Source organism: Vipera ursinii, assembly GCF_947247035.1.
Source record: "Vipera ursinii genome assembly, chromosome: 6".
Lineage (NCBI taxonomy): Eukaryota > Metazoa > Chordata > Lepidosauria > Squamata > Viperidae > Vipera > Vipera ursinii.
This window is the reverse complement of record NC_139515.1, coordinates 62,556,772-62,574,059: the sequence shown is the minus strand read 5'-3', so window position 1 is coordinate 62,574,059 and position 17,288 is coordinate 62,556,772. Positions and strand designations below refer to the sequence as shown.

The 17,288-nt window shown below is 39.2% G+C and overlaps 1 protein-coding gene across 2 annotated transcripts in view; it reads left to right on the top strand.

Annotated features, from left to right (window-relative positions):
- Positions 1-3,132: 3,132 nt before the first annotated feature.
- Positions 3,133-17,288, top strand: part of MICALL1 (MICAL like 1) — a 35,825-nt gene continuing 21,669 nt past the window's right edge. For both annotated transcript variants that reach the window (XM_083365455.1, XM_083365454.1), the window contains exons 1-2: positions 3,133-3,606; positions 15,220-15,268. In XM_083365455.1, coding sequence (XP_083221581.1) covers positions 3,461-3,606; positions 15,220-15,268 — 195 coding nt within the window. In that variant the 5' untranslated portion in view covers positions 3,133-3,460. The remainder of the gene's footprint in view (positions 3,607-15,219; positions 15,269-17,288) is intronic.

The following is a 17,288-nucleotide window of genomic DNA, read 5'->3' as shown; positions in this document are numbered from 1 at the left end:
ATGCAAGCTTTTCCTTCTTCCTTCCCCCAGATCTGTCTATTATTTCTACAAGCTTAGTTGTCATTCCTTTGTTATTTTCTTTCTTCTCCCTCTATCCCGTTACATATCAGATATTTTTCAGCCTCTTCCTTTTCTCCTGCTGAATATAAAACAAAGGCAACAAATAACACCCTGAAACTGATTTAGAACTTTGTGCCCAATCTTTCCCACAAAACCTGCAGCATCCTCTGTCCTGTTAGCCGCTCCTGAGTTGTACATAGCTATTCATCAGTACTGTTTAAATGCTATTTCCTCAGAGATTGCTACATCCCCTTTAACTGAGTGCTTTATGTGAGAAAACCAGAACAGAGGAAGTCAAGAATGGATGAATACTAAATTAATGCAGACTGGATGTAAACATGTATGAACAATACAAAGGAAACCTGTTGAAGTTTAGTCATATATAAGAGATTTAATAAGAATCCAGAAAACTAGGAACAAGGAGAGTGTGAGTTCCAGTCCCATCTTGTGCATGAAAACCATCTGGGTGACTTTGAGCCAGGGATTGTCTCTCAAGCCAACCTCACTGACAGGATTATTGTATGTGGGAAATGGGAGGTGGGCACATTATGTTTGCCACCTTGAATACACATGTGTATACACACACACACACACACACGCACACACACACAGAGGAATGGTAAGAATGAGAATGTTGTTGTTTTATATTGGGAAGATCCTAAAAAACAGTGAGATATTTAAAGAACAAGAGGTTTCATACAAATCTGACTGGATGTCATAAAAGCTAAGATGATTTGGAAAGAAAAAGAGAAGCGCTAGCTAGAGAGAATGGCAATGATGCAAAACAAAATTTAGTTATGTATTCTTTTCTTATCTCATGGATATATTTTTTTTTGCCTACCAGCTCTCTTCTGAGTTCTGCAGAGTTTTTTGTGCTTTGCATAATGTAGCTCTGAAATGGGATAACTTGATGAATCTGCCTGAATGAACACTACTTTTCCAGTGATTATGAATTCTCTTTTATTGATATTCTCTTCAATGAAATTTAATTTCTTTGTCTGAGGAATTTGCTATGTTGAACTCCATATTTGCTCTGGTATGTATGTTTAAATATATTTAGTATGCCAGTCTCCCTTGGAGACTTCCTGCAGAACAACCTATAGAATAAATAATGGGGGCATCTGTTGGAAGGGTATACAATTTTGGGGGGTGGCTGTGTATTATTTGATATTACAAAGCTATGCATTCCAAAATGAGCCTTTCTCTGAGGGAGATGGTTAGTTAAGGAATACAAGATATAAATAAATAAAAGGTGGGCAAGGGCAGAGAAAAGCTATATTTTAATTAAATGCCTTAGTAGGCACACAAGTAATCATATGTTTCTATTATATGACAGGGCTGTATCCAAAACATTAGGGGAGGCAGACATTATGTATCCTAGATCTAGGGTAAAGAAAGCTTTGGAAGCAATTCTGTTATTTGAATTTATAAATTGCAGGATAAATTTCCTTACTGCTGTATTTATTCCCAAATCCTCAAAAGCTGGGCATTTCTACTTGGGGATTCTGGATTTGAAATATGATTTAAAAAATGAAAATGGTGAAAGAATGGAAGTGCCTGCTGTCTGAGCGCTATTTATAGCATATTTATAGCATTATTAGACTTGACATCTTCTGATCTGAAATGCGAAGAATTAGCAGTGAAAATTCCCAAGTTTTCCCGACTGGCTTCTGCTGCAGCAATAAACTGCCCACAGTTTCACTCCAAATAAGGGAGAAGTATAGTGCAAGCAATAAAATTCCCCCCAAATCTGGTGTTTTCCATGCATCCTCAACCGGTTCTGAGGAGAAAGGCAAAACAGGAAAAACAAGATAAATTCAAAAAGTTCTTTTTGCTTGCACTACTGAGGGGAACAGCATGGAAACAGATGATCCTTACAATAGGACAGAAGCATTAATTCTTAAAACAAACAAATAAAAATGTATGTAGCACTATTAACGCCAGAAATAAATCATCACAGCTCTTTGATGACACTGCTGATGTGGAAATACAACTGGCTGCATTGTGAATAGGATTGAGTCTGTTCCGCTGTTTCCTGTAGAGCCATTTCATTTCTTTCTAATTTCATTGCAGATAATTCAACCTCTCAAAACAGCATGAAAACATCCATGTGGAAGCATGTACACATTCATCCACACCATCTATTAATTCTGGATAACATGTCCAATTATTCCTATATTTTCCTATGGATAGCATAGTTACTAACAGTAAACAGTTAGTCCTCAGCTTACAACCATTCAGTGACTGAAGTTACAATGGCACTGACAAAAGTGATTTATGACTGATTTTCACACTTATGACCATTGTGACATCCCCATGATTAAATGATTAAAATTAAGGCACTTGGCAACTGGCATGTATTTATGATGGTTGTAGTGTCCTGAGGTCATGTGATCATCTTCTGCTACATTCTGACAACCAAAGTCAAAGGGGAAGCCAGATTCATTTAACAACTATGATACTAACATCTGCAGTGATTCACTTAACAACTGTGGAAGGTCAAAAAATCGGGCAAAATTTACTTAACAACTGTCTTACTTAGCAAATAATTTTAGGCTCAAGCAAATTAAAAAAAAAAATCAGTGTTTCAAATTACTAGATCTTTACCCAGAACCCCTGAAGTTGGACTTGATAGTGTGTGTATGTAGGGAAGGGCATCTTGATGAGGGTATGAGTCAATGCATAGATTTCGAATTTCGTTAACTTTAGGTATGTGGTTCCCACTAAATTATGAACAATGGAAGGATAACCTGGTATGAAGTGGTCTGATCTAATTGTGAATCTTTCTAGCTTGAATGCTCGGGATCTCCATTTCCAGTCAAGCCCTAACGGTGGATTAAATCAAATGTCCTTTGGCACAGCGCCCTACTTCCACAAAGGTCAGAGCCGACCGTCAAGGTGGTCGTACTACAGTTTCCTTGCGGTTTCTGAACACGGAAGGCTCTACTGAGTGACCGTGAAGGGACGCTCCGAACTAGCCACCTCCCCAGAATCGCGAGGCGGCCGCAGGGTGACTCTCCCCGGGCCTCCGTTCGCGCCCAGCCGGCTTCCCCCGTCCCCGGGATGGCGGATGACTAAGAGGAACGCGCTGCGCGGGGATGATCATGGGCGGAGAAGGGACAGGTCTGAGCAGAGTCCGTCGGTGTTGCTGGGCGGGAGAGGAAGGAGGCGCCCCCCGGGGGTAGGAGGGGAGCGGGGAACCGCCAGTGAACCCGAGCGGGGAACGGCGGAGCTCAGCCTCCCCGCCCAGGCACCGGGCCGGGAGCCGCAACTAGCTCGAAGGCTCGGCCGCGCCGCCTTCCGTTGGCTCGCCCGGGAGGCGCGCCCAGTCCGGGCTGCTCTCCGCTCCGTCCATGCCGCTTTCCCGGGCAGAGGTTCCCTCTTCATTTCCTCCTCTCCGATGTCGGGCCCCCGCAGCGCCCTGCAGGCCTGGTGCCGCCGCCAATGCGAGGGCTACCCGGGCGTGGAGATCCGAGACCTCAGCAGCTCCTTCCGGGATGGCCTGGCCTTTTGCGCCATCCTCCATAGGAACCGGCCTGATTTGCTGTGAGTACCGCCTCTCGTTCCCCACCCCTTAATCTCCGCATATAGGACGTGGGGGACTAGGCCCAGCAACCTCGAGCTCGGCTCGACCACCAGCCGCTCGAGGAGGAGCTCCTCTCCAGCTTCCGAGTGGGGGGAACCAGCGCCTTCCTCCTGGGAGTTTGGAAGAGGGAAAAGATGGGCTACTGGCTAAAAAACCTTGCTGGACAGAGGCGCCCTCTCCAAGAGACGGACATGAAGTCCTCCTAAAGTAGTACTTAGAGCAGGGGTCTTCAAACTTGGCCCTTTTATGACTTGTGGACTTCAACTCCCAGAATTCCTCAGCCAGCTTTGCTGGCTCAGGAATTCTGGGAGTTGAAGTCCACTAGTCATAAAAGAGTCGAGGTTGCCGACCCCTGGTCTAGGAGCAGCAGGCGGAGGGGGTATTGGGGAGCTCCAGTCTGTGGCTCTAAGTAGTACTTAGAGCAGGGGTCTTCAAACGTGGCCCTTTTATGCTGGCTGGGGAATTCTGGGAGTTGAAGTCCACACATCTTCAAGTTCCTAAGGTTGGGAAACGCTGACTTAGAGCCTTGGAGAGACCTCCACCCAGCTGTTCATACCCCTCATAGCAAAAGCACCAACTGGCACCCTTTTACTCCATAGCAACTGATCCCAAACAAGGACTGTTTCCAACTCTGCAATCAGTAGTGCAGTGCAACTGGAAATTCGTTGTGTCAAAAGAGCTGGGCCATTCAAATGTCTCTGAAATGGGATCTCTGATTCAGAAATTTCCTGAAATAGGGTGACTATTCAGTTGTGAATAGTGTATCAATCGTATATAAAATAGTGTATAAAACTGATTCCTGATTTTTTTTTGGCTGAAAATTTGATGGACCCCCTTAATAAACTTTCTTTCTGCTACAAACTAAAGGATAACCAAAGTTCATGTTTTAATAATTGTAATTTTGCCTGTCTACAGTAATGAAAAGGATGTGTCCACATTCATGACAAAAAATGTATGAAACTGAGTTTTTATACTTAATCAGATTTAGCTGAAAGTCAGTTTCAGTCTTCCTCCTTGTTCCTCATCTCTGAGATGGCTTGTGCAAGAAATTGAAATCTCATCCTAGAATAGAATGGCATTTTTAACATCACAGACTCTTAGTTCAAGCTGGTCGACAACCTGGCCTGTGTCAAAATAGCCAAACTTTATCAATAGAAAAAACAAGTGTAGAATATGTATACTTTTGAAAGTGACTTGCTAAAGCTAAAGCTAAAAGTAGACCATAATCAAGGAATACTATTTGAAGCTCTATGAAATACGTTTTTGTACACTCTGCTGTAAGATTCTTAACTGACATAGCCAAATAATACGTAAGAGAAGAGTAGGAGGAGAACCTCTTCTTTTTGACTGGAAAAATATGAAGTCTTACTTTATGGTTATACTTTCAGAAGCTTTCTCAAATGAAAATTTCCACCCAGCATTGCTTGATGCTTTATAGTCTTTTTTGATGTTGCATGGATGTATGGCTCTATGTCTGCCATTATTTTAATTATTTTGTTATGCTAAAGGAGCTTTCCAGTTTGGAGATAGGTATTGGAGTTCTGGTATTAATCATGAATTAGAAACTCAGTTTTAGTATTCAAGATCAAACTTATTTTATCTAAGCCAAACAATAATATCTTATTTTTTATTTATTATAGCAAACACATTATTTATTAAAACTATATGCTACACATTTTGTCAGAAGGTGCTTCTAGGTGGCTTACAACAATTAAAACACCGAAATAAAGGATTAAATGTTAAGACAAATAGTCATAAAATGTTTGATTAAAATTGACAAGGAAGGGAGCCAAATGCACATTAATCTCTATTAACCATCTCCTGAAGGACACGCCCCCACTTTTGTAGATCATTTACAATTGTAAACACATTCACAAACATTGCCTTTTAACATGGTCACTTACAAAATAGTTGGCAGTACATGATTGAATTTTTTTTAACATTATTTCTGGTTAGTGCAAATTCAGAATTTTTGAGAAAAGAAATAGATAAATGTTCATTATCTTAGAAACTATACTGTTTAAATTAGTATGTTCCATCCCTGATATTTAACAGAACTACAATTTTCAAATGTATTCCTGCAGGCAAATATTAATGCTTCTCTTTTGTAATGTTATCTTGCAAACTTGTGTTGCCCTAGCCTAGTCAAACTACTTTGTTGTCCATGATGTTATGGATGTGTTTGAAAAAAACACGGATCTAGGCAATAACCACTGAAGCTAGCAAAATATGATCCTATATGTGTCCTATATTTATTTCTGTGTTGTATATAATGGAGATGGAGCTAAATTTGTTTATTTGCTAGACTTTTAAGCCACTGCAATTGACTCATTTTATAGAGAATAAAACTTCCATAATAACAATAATATAACAATTATTATTACAAATATAACCATAAACTATAGTTAACATTTAAACTGGAATAATGTATAAACAATTCCTGTGGTCTATTCTAAATAGTTAAAAGCCCTCCAGAAGAGCTCTGTTTTAATATATTGCTTTTTCTAATCAGAATAAGTGCTTGGGTGGAATAACAAGCAGGAAAGTGGGTGCAGGAAGGTCTCCATGCAAAGATCTCCTCATTTTTAGTTCTGGATAAGACTGAGCTGCTTTCAAACAATAGGAGTCTTTAGCCCAGGGGTCAGCAACCTGAAACAGTGAAAGAGCCACTCGGAACCGGTTCCCTCACAAAAGGAAAAACTGGGAGCCGCAAAAAAATATGTGTGCATGCGCGTACATGCACGCATGCGCAGAACAGGGTTTGACTGAAGAGTGGAGCCAAGGCAAGATATGCACCTACCCTGCATATTTGAATTGATTGGTTGAACTTTTTTAGTCCCACTTTTTTTTTTGGACTGCACGTGGTGGCAGAGGACCGGGAGCCGCAAGAAACGGCTGCAAGCCGCGGCTTGCAGACCTGTGCTTTAGCCGATGATTATGTAAATACATTTACTGAGTCCTGATCCAATTTAACTCTGGGGGAAAATATTGCAAATAATTATTTAGGGGATATTTGTCTACTCTACATATCTGTTAATCCTCCTTCTCCTGTTTGCCTATCCTAATATAATGCTATGATACAACTGCAGAATTATAGAGTTAGAAAGCATAGCACCAAATTTATTTTTTTGTTTAGCACTGTTCTCTTACAACTGGGTAACTTTGAAAAATGTGATAATTAGCAGAAAAATCAAGAGACAATTGTTGCCATCATCCTTATCTCATTTTTATGCCAGCAGTTATCTCTATAAGGTTTATAATTATTGGCTATGAGAATAAAGAATAGAAATGTCTTTAGTAAATTTATGCATCTATATGGAAGTACTGTGTTAACAACCTTTTTCATCTTGGTGCCTTCCAGATATAGTGGGACTGCAATTGCTAAAATTCTTGAATTATTGAAGTACAATACCTGTAGAACATCAGATTTGGGAAAGCTAGACTAGATTGTTTATTTTTATCCCCCTTTATTTTTATAAATAATTCAAGGCAGAAAACAAACAGGATACTTCTTCCTTCTCCTATTTTCCTCACAACAAACATTCTGTGAAGTGAGTTGGGCTAGAGAGAATTACTGATCCAAGGTCACCCTGCCAGCTTTCATCCGTATGGCAGGACTACAGTTCACAGTCCTATGGCTTCTAGCTTGGTGCCTTAAACACAAGACCACACTAGCTCTCTACTACAGGGGTCCCCAACCTGAGGGCTGCAGCCCACTACCAGACAGTGGCCTATTTGCAACTGGGCCATGTGAGAGGTGGGCCAGCATGCACGAGCGTGTGCGTGCACACAAATCCCAATTCATGCCAGCGGTGGGCATCGGTGCTTGTAGCCCCCCCTCACGCAAGCGGTGGGCATGGGTGCCAGCCACTCACACAAATGAAGCTGTGTGCATACGCACCTGCCCCTCACACAAAACTATCCCCACTTCCCCTCCTCCCTCCCCCCTCCCCCCTCCCCCGTGCCGGGCTGCCAACTTGCAAAGGTTGGGGAACACTGCTGTATTAGACCAAAGTAGATTAGGTATGACATTGATGAATGTCTGATAAAGATACTTGGTGATAGTCATTCAGTAATTTTAACATAAATGTGATAGTGTTGAGGTCCTATGAAGCAGCTGTCTAATAAGCACAAGGCCTGATGTGGCCTTGAAGCAAGTTGCTCCAAAGAGGTGAATTCAGCCCAGAGCTCTGAAATATCTCAGCTATGAATATCTCCTCTTGCAAATGGTCTAAGTAAGCACTTCTTATTTAATGGGAGTGAACTGAGTTGCCAACCTGACACATTAGAGCCTTACAAGGACATAGCATGTTAAGAAATAACTTTCCAAGGAACATCTGAAGGGAGTGTTGAATCATTTTAACTACTTCAGCATGTCTTGACTTGGAAGCTAGAGGATTGAAGTATGGAAAGAAATGGTCAAAAATCACTCCATTGGTAGATCAAAAGAAATCCTGTATTCCCTTATTTTATCAGAGTTCTTGGTGAGCTGTTTCGGTAATAAAGTCCTGTCTGATGATGGCCATGGGAAATCACGTCTCCCTTCTGTGACTTGTGATTCCTATGTTCTCAGCTCTTGGTTAGGGAGAGTATTCAGTTATAACTGTATTTTACTTTGTGTACTCACATGGAAAATGAAGATAGAAGTGTAAATGAATTTGTATGAATTTGTAATATAGTCTACTTGTATAATCTATATACTACTAAAAGCTTTGTGTCTGTAACCTTTAACTGGATGAACAGTGCATTATAGGGAAAAACTTTGGACAAAACATTTTGAACCAAATGTACTAAACCTATGAAATATGTCCTAAATCTGGGATCCATAATTCCCATGGAACTGAAATTTGGCAAATTTTATAAAACGTGACATACAAATTACAAAAATAATACAAAATGTCATAAGAGATTTCCTTTAGTCAGCTGCTGCTATTTGACTATGTTGCATAGTTCAACATGGGCTGTTTCAAGGCAGATGCATCTCTGAATATCTTGCTGAATTTTAAAGAACTTTTCTAGTATATTAGAAGCTCTGCCTTTGTTGAAGGCCTTGAAGAATGTGGCAAGGAAATTTCCATGAAACAATGACCAGTCAGGTTATGGGTTGTCTTCTTATGTTTTAATGCACTGAGTCAGCATACTGGTTTCCAATGAGAAGCCTGGATTGTAACAGTTGTAGGAGTGAGGCTTGATAGGTTAGATTATTGTCCTTTCTACCCTCTTCAAAATGGTAGAAGGAAGACGACATGTGAAATGGGTTGATATGATACCAGATGAGGGGTCCCTCCAGTTGGATAGCATTCATTATGCTATTGAGGAAGAGCTGAGTATTTTTAGATGTGCAGTATTAATGGTATCTATGATGCAGCTGTATTGAAGTCATTAAGGTATCTAAGTTCCTAATTTGCTCTGCAGAGAAGACACCTAAGATGTGAAGACAGAATTATAATGGGAATATGGAAAATGCGAAAACACAACACAATGAAACATTAAATGAATCTACTGCATGTTGGGGGGCACAATAGCCGAGTGGTTAAAGACACTGAGCTTGTCAGCTAGAAAGCTCACAGCCCAGGTTGGACATCCAAGCCCCACACAATGGAGTGAGCTCCTATTACTGCCCTCAATTCCTGCCCACATAGCAGTTCAAAACCATGCAACTGAGTAGATAAATAGGTACCACTTTGGTGGAAAGGTAACAACATTTCAATGACCTCGGCATAGTCATGCTGACCACATGACCACAGAAAGAGTCTTCGGACAACGCTGGCTCCCTTGACTGAGAAATGGAGATGAGCGCTGCCCTCTAGAGTTGGACACGACAGGACAGGGGAAACCTTTACCTTTACGTTAACATCTGCAATATCAACAAATTGAAATGGATTAAAAATTGACATTTTCAACTCAGGATACAAAAAAACAAAAAAGGAATGCCGCTACTTTTGTAGTCAAGAAGATACAGAAATACAGTGACTAAATAATATTAATTAGACTGTGGATAATCCTTTAATACAATAATTGTCTAAGTTTATGCTTTAATCACCGTTGCAGGAAAAAAAAAGGAAATTCACAAGTTTTCTAGTCAAATTCAAACTGAAACTAACGGAAAATTGTGTCAGGGCCAGCTCAAACTGGAAGGAGTCTAAGGAGGTGTCTTAGAAAGCCTCAGGGACACACCTGGGGCTGATATGGTTGCAGAGCATTCTGAGCAGCTGGAAGCAGCAGAGGGTGAGATTTCTGATCCAGGATCTCCTCCTAGCCCTAAGGCAGGGGTAGGCAAGCTCGGCTCTTTTATGACTCATGGACTTCAACTCCCAGAATTCCTGAGTCAGCATAGCTGACTCAGGAATTCTGGGAGTTGAAGTCCATGAGTCATAAAAGAGCCGAGCTTGCCTACCCCTGCCCTAAGGCATATAGGACTGAGTGAAGGGCAGAACAGAGGAGATTTGAGCAGCTCTTTGCCACACAAGGGTGTTCCCACTGGTAATTGCTTGCACCTGGTGGAGACTCTATTTTAGAACCACTTCTAGAAATCAGTCCCTTGTTGGGAACAACTACCTAACTGCATCTTGTGAAAAACTACCTCTTGCTTTTTCACTATGACCTGCAATTGTATCTTAGATTTTTGCCTTCTGACACTGACTCTGCATCCTGCTCTGGACTCATGTGCTTGGACTTCTCCTGAGGCAAACTGCTCAGGGAGGTGACTTGCATTTGAGGTGCGTAATTAATTATACACTCTGTTTGTGCTGCCTGTATTTCCTTTCCCAGTAACATTTACAGCTTATTATGTGCTGCTTCTTGGAGACGAGAAAGTCAGATTGGGAAAGAGAAAAATGTAGTTGAACTATATAGCCTAGGAGGCTGAAATGAAGCAGAACAACAGATTTTGTTTTTCATTGCTAGCATACTCTTTGGATGGCCAAAACAACATCTATATGCATGGACATCACCAGATAGAATACCCAGAAATCAAATTGACTATATTATTGGTATAAGGAGATGGAAAAACTCAGTTGCAAAATTGTAGCCAGGGGCTGACCATGGAACAAGTCGTGAACTATTCATGTGTAAGTTCTAAGTGAAGCTAATGTAGAAAAGCAGAGCCAAATAGTTTCCCAAAATTATATCGAATACACACACACACACACACAAACATACACACTATTTTCAAGGGAAATATCAGAAATCATTTTGAAGTCCTGAACCTTATTGATAGAGAACCAGAGAAATTAGGTAGTGAAATCAAAGAAGTTATTAAGGATGAATGAGAAAGCAGGCTGCCAAATATCAAGAAACAAAAAAATAATAAAAGCAAAATGGGTGTTGGAACAGATGATGGAAACTGCTAAGAAAAGAGAAGCCAAAGCTAAGAAAAAAAAATCTCACGAAAGAGCTTAACAAAGGATTTTGGAAAACTGTTAGAAGATACAGAAGTAGTATTGCATTGATATTGAAGATGAAAAGAGACATGGAAAAGCAGGGAAGGACTTCAAAAATATTTCTGAACACAGAAGCTGGCTCCAACATTAAATTAATATGCCATCGGCTAGAATAGTACCTTATTCCAAAAAGATCAAATAGGGTTGGGAGGAATATATTGAAATTCTGTACAGTAAAGATTTAGCATCTGGGATATCTTAGAAGATATTCCATACTTTACAAGAGCTTCTGGTACTAAAAGATGATGGAATAGCATGCAGCAGAAGAGAAACCAGAAAGATTTAACTAAGCTATGCCAGAAATTTGAAGAATGAAACAATGTTCAAAAAATTAGAAGAAGTATGTCTATATACCAAAGCCGAAACAAGGACATTTAACAGATTATGCAAAATATCACATATCATTTTAGGATCATCCAAAACAGATTAAAGCCCTACATAGAAGGAGAGATACCAGACATTCAAAATGATTTTAGAAAAGGTCAGGGAACCCAGACATGATTGCTGATGCATACTGGATAATTGAGACGGCTAAAGATTGCTGGTGATGTATTCTTAATCTGGTCATTGTTGTTTTAACTTTGGATGCCATAGATTTTATTTTCTTGTTTTAGTTTTAATCTTTGTATACTGTCCAGAGTCACTGCTATGAAATGGGCAGCTGTATGAATTATACAAAAAAATAAAACCATTTTTTAAAAAGTAAATAATGTGCTTCGTTATTTGTAGAAAAAAAACTTTTGATTATATCTATCACATCAAACTATGTAATGTCCTTAAAAATAGGAAACCTAGGACATCTCATTGTCCTTAAGCAAAAGTTACACAGAGTCAGGAAGCTACAGTCTGGATGGAACATGGTGAAAGAGACTCGCCCCAGATTGGCAAGAGTGAGACAAGACTTTCTTCCTGTATCCAACCTCATGGCTGAATATATAGTGAAGGGGGCCGCATTTGAAGCATGGTTTTAAAATTGGAGGAAGAAAAAGCAATAACCTGTGCCATACTGATTATGTTATTCTGATAACTGTAAATGGAAATTATTTGAAAGTCTAGTAATGAAAGTCAAGGGTCACGGAGAAAAAAAGGAGTAAGATTAAATATAAAAAAGTCACAACAATGACAACAAATACAATAACGAGCTGTAGGATTGAAATGAACATATTGAAGTGGTAGACAGTTTTTGCCTTTTGGGCTTGACTAATATCAACAGTAAAGGAAATAGCAGTCAAAAAATATTCTATAGGCTAGCCTCTAGTACTTGTTAGAGTAGTAGCGAAGGCCTTGGATATACACATGCCTTGACAATCTGTATCTAGAACAACAATCACCAACCTTTGCGGCTTGGTGGCCTGGCTGGGCGGTGGGGGGAGAGGGGAACTGGGCTACTTGAGTGGTGGGCCTGAGCAAGCGCAAACAGCTTCACTCACACGAGAGAAAAGAAGCCTTTGGAGCACCGCTTGTGTGAGTGGAACTGCGCATGCACATGGCCACCGGCCCACCTCTCAGACAGCCCGGTTTTGAATAGGCCATGGCCTAGTAGTGGGCTGCAGTTCCCTGATTTAGAAGCTCAGAATCTGTAAAAGAATTCAAAGATGATTTGGGGTGAAGTGAAAGATCCAACCTAGAGCTCTTAGTTGACATATGATTGACTGCTAAAATTATCATACTTTGGACACATTGTGGATCTAGCTCTTTGTAAAAGTCCATAATGCTGGGTAATGAGAAAGGAGAAAATGGGACAACTAATAGAAGGTGATGGACTTGATTACAGCGGCGAAAGATCCTTGTCAGAAGCCCTGAAAGGCCTGGTTCATCTTGGAGAAAGTATATCTACAGCAGGGGTGTCAAACTCAATTTCATTGAGGGTCGCATCAGCATTGCGGTTGCCCTCAGGGGGCCGGGTGGGTATGGTCTGGGTGGGCGTGGCCTACTGGGTGGGCGTGGCTGGAGTGCGTATGGCCTACTGGGTGGGCATGTCCAGCTCTACATCGTTCGCATCAAGGGTGCCTATGGGGGCCTGGGCAGGAGTGGGACAGATCTGAGGGTCTCTGGCAGGAGGAGGGTCTCTGGGCCAGGGCCAAGGCAGTGGGGGCCATTCCCTCACTGTTTCCAGGATGGCTTCGCGGGCCACATGAAACCACTTCACGGGCCGGATCTGGCCCCCGGGCCTTGTGTTTGACATGTCTCATCTACAGTATCTGATTATTAAGAGTTAAAACACAGACTTGAAAATACATATTAAAATCCATCAGCAAGTACCGCTGACTGAAAATGCAAAATCGTATCAAATCATACTAAAGTCCAATACTGAGGCTAATTTCTGGGATCATAAATAAAGCTTAAGGAGATGTATATTTTTACTCCCAGAGTTATTAAGTTCTGCTATATAACAGTACAGTTGCTGCAGTGTTGTGTGTGTTCACTATTAGTACATACAGCCTCCAATTAAATTACTCTTACTAAGTTTCCATAATAAGTAAACATGATAAATAAAAAGATAAAGGCTGATCCTGCAAATATATGAGTGATAAATAATCATAAAACTCACTTCCAACTATATATGCAATTATTTGATTATATTGACATATAGTCCTCCTGCCTTCCTTTTGTACATCTTAGCAAAATAGGATTTAATCAACTTCCCCCTCTCCAAATATGTTGGGGTATTGTCATTCCTGGCTAAAGTGACTACAGTATTTATTGTATTAGAGCACTCATAAACCCTCACTTGAAGGAAAATTAGAATGTTCCTGAAGAATATTTGGTGAAGGAGACTTTTGCAGACAAATATCATGGTAGCCAAGGAACAAAATCAAGTTTAACAAAGTTTAAAAATGTACCCATCAATTAAATAAATTTTGCCTGAATTCACATGTTCATCCATACAGTACAAGAAAAAGCAACTTACTGTGGTTTTCAACTTTACCTTGGCTTCAAATGTGCACAGGTGCTCAGTATAATGTAAAAAACCCCTCTGTGATCACAGAACAGATAATGCTATTATAACCAATGAGGTTTACTCATAGCAACTTAGCTATTTGTAGACCTGTCCTAACTTGTTTATTTTCTTCTGTTGATTAGAACAACTGACTATTTCTGAACCTATTAGTAAGTTCATAGAAAAGATGGCTAAGCTTAAGAGAAGTATCTTTTAGTGGCAGGGCTGAGGAAAAATCACATAATTCAGTCATAGCATATTCCAAAGCAGACATACAAGACTAGAAAACATGTTTATAAGATAGAAATTGACGAAATTGAAGATTGAAGTTTTGCATTGAAACATATGCATGTGCATTTCAAATGTAAGTGTCACATGAATAGATATTGACATCATGTACCAATAATCTGCTTTTGTCCCCCTCCTCCCTTTATTTTTCTAATTGTTGAATGGAGAGCAAAATCTAGGCTGGAAGTTTTGCAGCCAGCAAAACACTACGAATCATGAAGAGGGTATTAAATAAGTGTTGAATTAAGAATTATTTCCTCTTGACAGCATGGAAAGCATGCTTGAAACTCTGCTTTCTAGAAACATAATCGCATGGAAATTTAGGAATTATTAAAAAAAAAACCACCTTAGAACTGTAGACATGTTGGTATATTCCCTGGGTATTGTAAAAATGTATCTCCTATCTGGTCTCGGCCTTGATTTCTCTTTTTTCTTGACTTTAGCTTCATTGTCAGTACAATTGTGTGAATTCACACTTTCAGTGATTTTTCTCACATAGTGGAAATATGTGCAAGGAAACTAAAGGAATTGAGAAAATGGAATGCATCAAAGAAAAATTGTTTTGAACCTAGATTTCAGGTGAACCCATTGGGACATAATTTTAGCAAGTTGCAAAGAAAGAGCTGTAAAGCTGTTCCTTTGCTAATCGGAATGCTTTTTATGCTAGATCTCTTTTTTTAAAGGCACTTTTATTGTGATTGTTTAAAGTTAGAGTTTCCTTCCTTCTGTATTCTTGAAAAGTCCAAAATTTAAAGCTTTCTTATTCAACTGTAATGTCAAAGAATGAACTATAAAGGTCCTGTTCTCTGAAAATTTTACTGTTTACTGAGAAATACTGCAACATTGAGCTGTATAATCTAATGCACTTATTTTATGACAACTCTTTTCTTTTCAATTTTCAGGGACTTTACTTCCCTCTCCAAAGAAAATGTATATGAGAACAATCGTTTGGTAAGTTCTGGCCGCTGGCTTCATTGCAATCTTACTTCATCATACTTGTTTTTTAGTCCCTTTTTCTAACTCTAGTCGATATGCCTGCTATGAAAATCAGCAGACATAGCTCAACTTGAAATGCATATGCTGGTTACATTAAATGGGTGTCATGCATGCTATGTATGGATAACTAGAAATCTGCTGGTGAAAAAAGCTAATTTTTGTTAGAATGAATTCATCCTTCTTTGACAGGCCGTTATCCAGATGAGTTGACTTATAACACTCCATATTTCTGGATAGCATGGCTATTAACCAGTTCTAAAGTTGTAAATTCCAAAGCATCTAGAAATCATCAGGTTTGGGAAAACTGCAGCAAAGACATTTGTTGAAGATATGGAGACAAGAGAAATAGAATAAAGCATCAGTTCTGTAAAGAGGGGAGGAGAAATTTCTATGTGTCCTGTTTTCAGTGTTACGTATTTCCACATTTTTATCAATATTCATTAAGTGCAGCCTTTTCCAATATAGTATCTCTGGCAGTGACAGCAATTGATTGACTATGCAGGGTCAGAAGCTGGCTGGTTAGTCCTGATTGGGAATTTTCTTGGGAATACCAGAGCTATGGGCTTGACTGGGAAGTTGAAGAAACTCTTGAGGAAAAAACCATGTGCCATCTTGCTGCCAAGAGAACTACGTGGATAGGTGTATGAAGTTCACCCGAAGCTGAGCTCAACTTAAGTTTTTATATTTTTCCCAATCTGGTGCCCTTAACTGGCTGTGCTTGGTGGAAGTTTCAAACCAATACTTAAATTGGCTTATTCTTGTTGATTTTAATTTCTTTAATTTCTTATGCAAGCTTATTTCTAATTTTCACCACCACAACCTTTCTAAAAGTTGGTATCAGGGAAGAGGGATTAGGATGCAAATAATTTTCCAGGAGGCCATTAGTACATAGGTCGAAGTAAGTCTCATCACATTATAATCCAATTGTTCTGCTAGCAAGGTTCTTCAATAGTTAGAATTTTTTTCCCTTGAAAAGAAACATATCTGCATTCTAAAGGTGTTTAATCTTATGTACAGTATTGCTGTAATAGATTTCATATTTGTACAGCAAATTTGGCAGATGCAAAGGTGCAATCCAGTATCATGGGCTTGTCGTGCCAATGAAAGAATGTGCTTAGATTTTACCTGTGTGGCTAGTGTAAATTATCCAATGACTGTAAATAATAATCTACACTAGGAAAACAGTACTGATGTAATTGTAAAATTCTGATTAGCAATAGACTAGTTGAGATGTAATCCTTGCTGGTTTTAATCTGAGGGAAAATGAGCAAGGACACAATATTAGCACTTTTTTAAGGTATAGATATTGATGCAATCTTTTTAACAGTATCAGTTAAGATACTGTTTGGTTTTGCTCATTACCAACTTTATGGTATCACGTTTTTATGTCTTAACATTTTGCGTGAGTGGTCCATTTATGGGCTGTTGATGAAAACATATTCTTTTATGATGGGCATTTTCATAGATGGATTATATGCATCTGATTTTAGATTCTTTTAAAAATAATGCACTTCTTGCTAGTTTATTTACAGTTTAGTGCTGTTATTTTTAATATATGGTATGTTTTGCTTTAGAAAAGGAAGGTTAAAATATTTGTAATTATAATGTAACTATAAATTACAAATACTTCCACTATGATTTTTGTGTAAAAGCAGTTAAGCTTTGGTATTCTTAGATTAAGGAGCACTGATTGATTTATCCAGTTAGACTTTGGTTCAGCTGAGAATTGGTCAACAGTCTAACATTCCATTTATTGTAATGGATTATATAAGAAGCAAATCTGCATCTTCATTAATCTCTTTTATTTCTGTTTCACTCATTGTCCCTAGTAATTGCTTATGACTGGAAATACTTTGCCTTGGTAATTTCATTTGTCCATTAGGAGTGTATCACCATAACTTCTTTTTAATTAAAGCATATTTAGTTGTATAATATTTTCTAAAAGCAATTTTTGTGCGGTCAACATTTGGAGGGG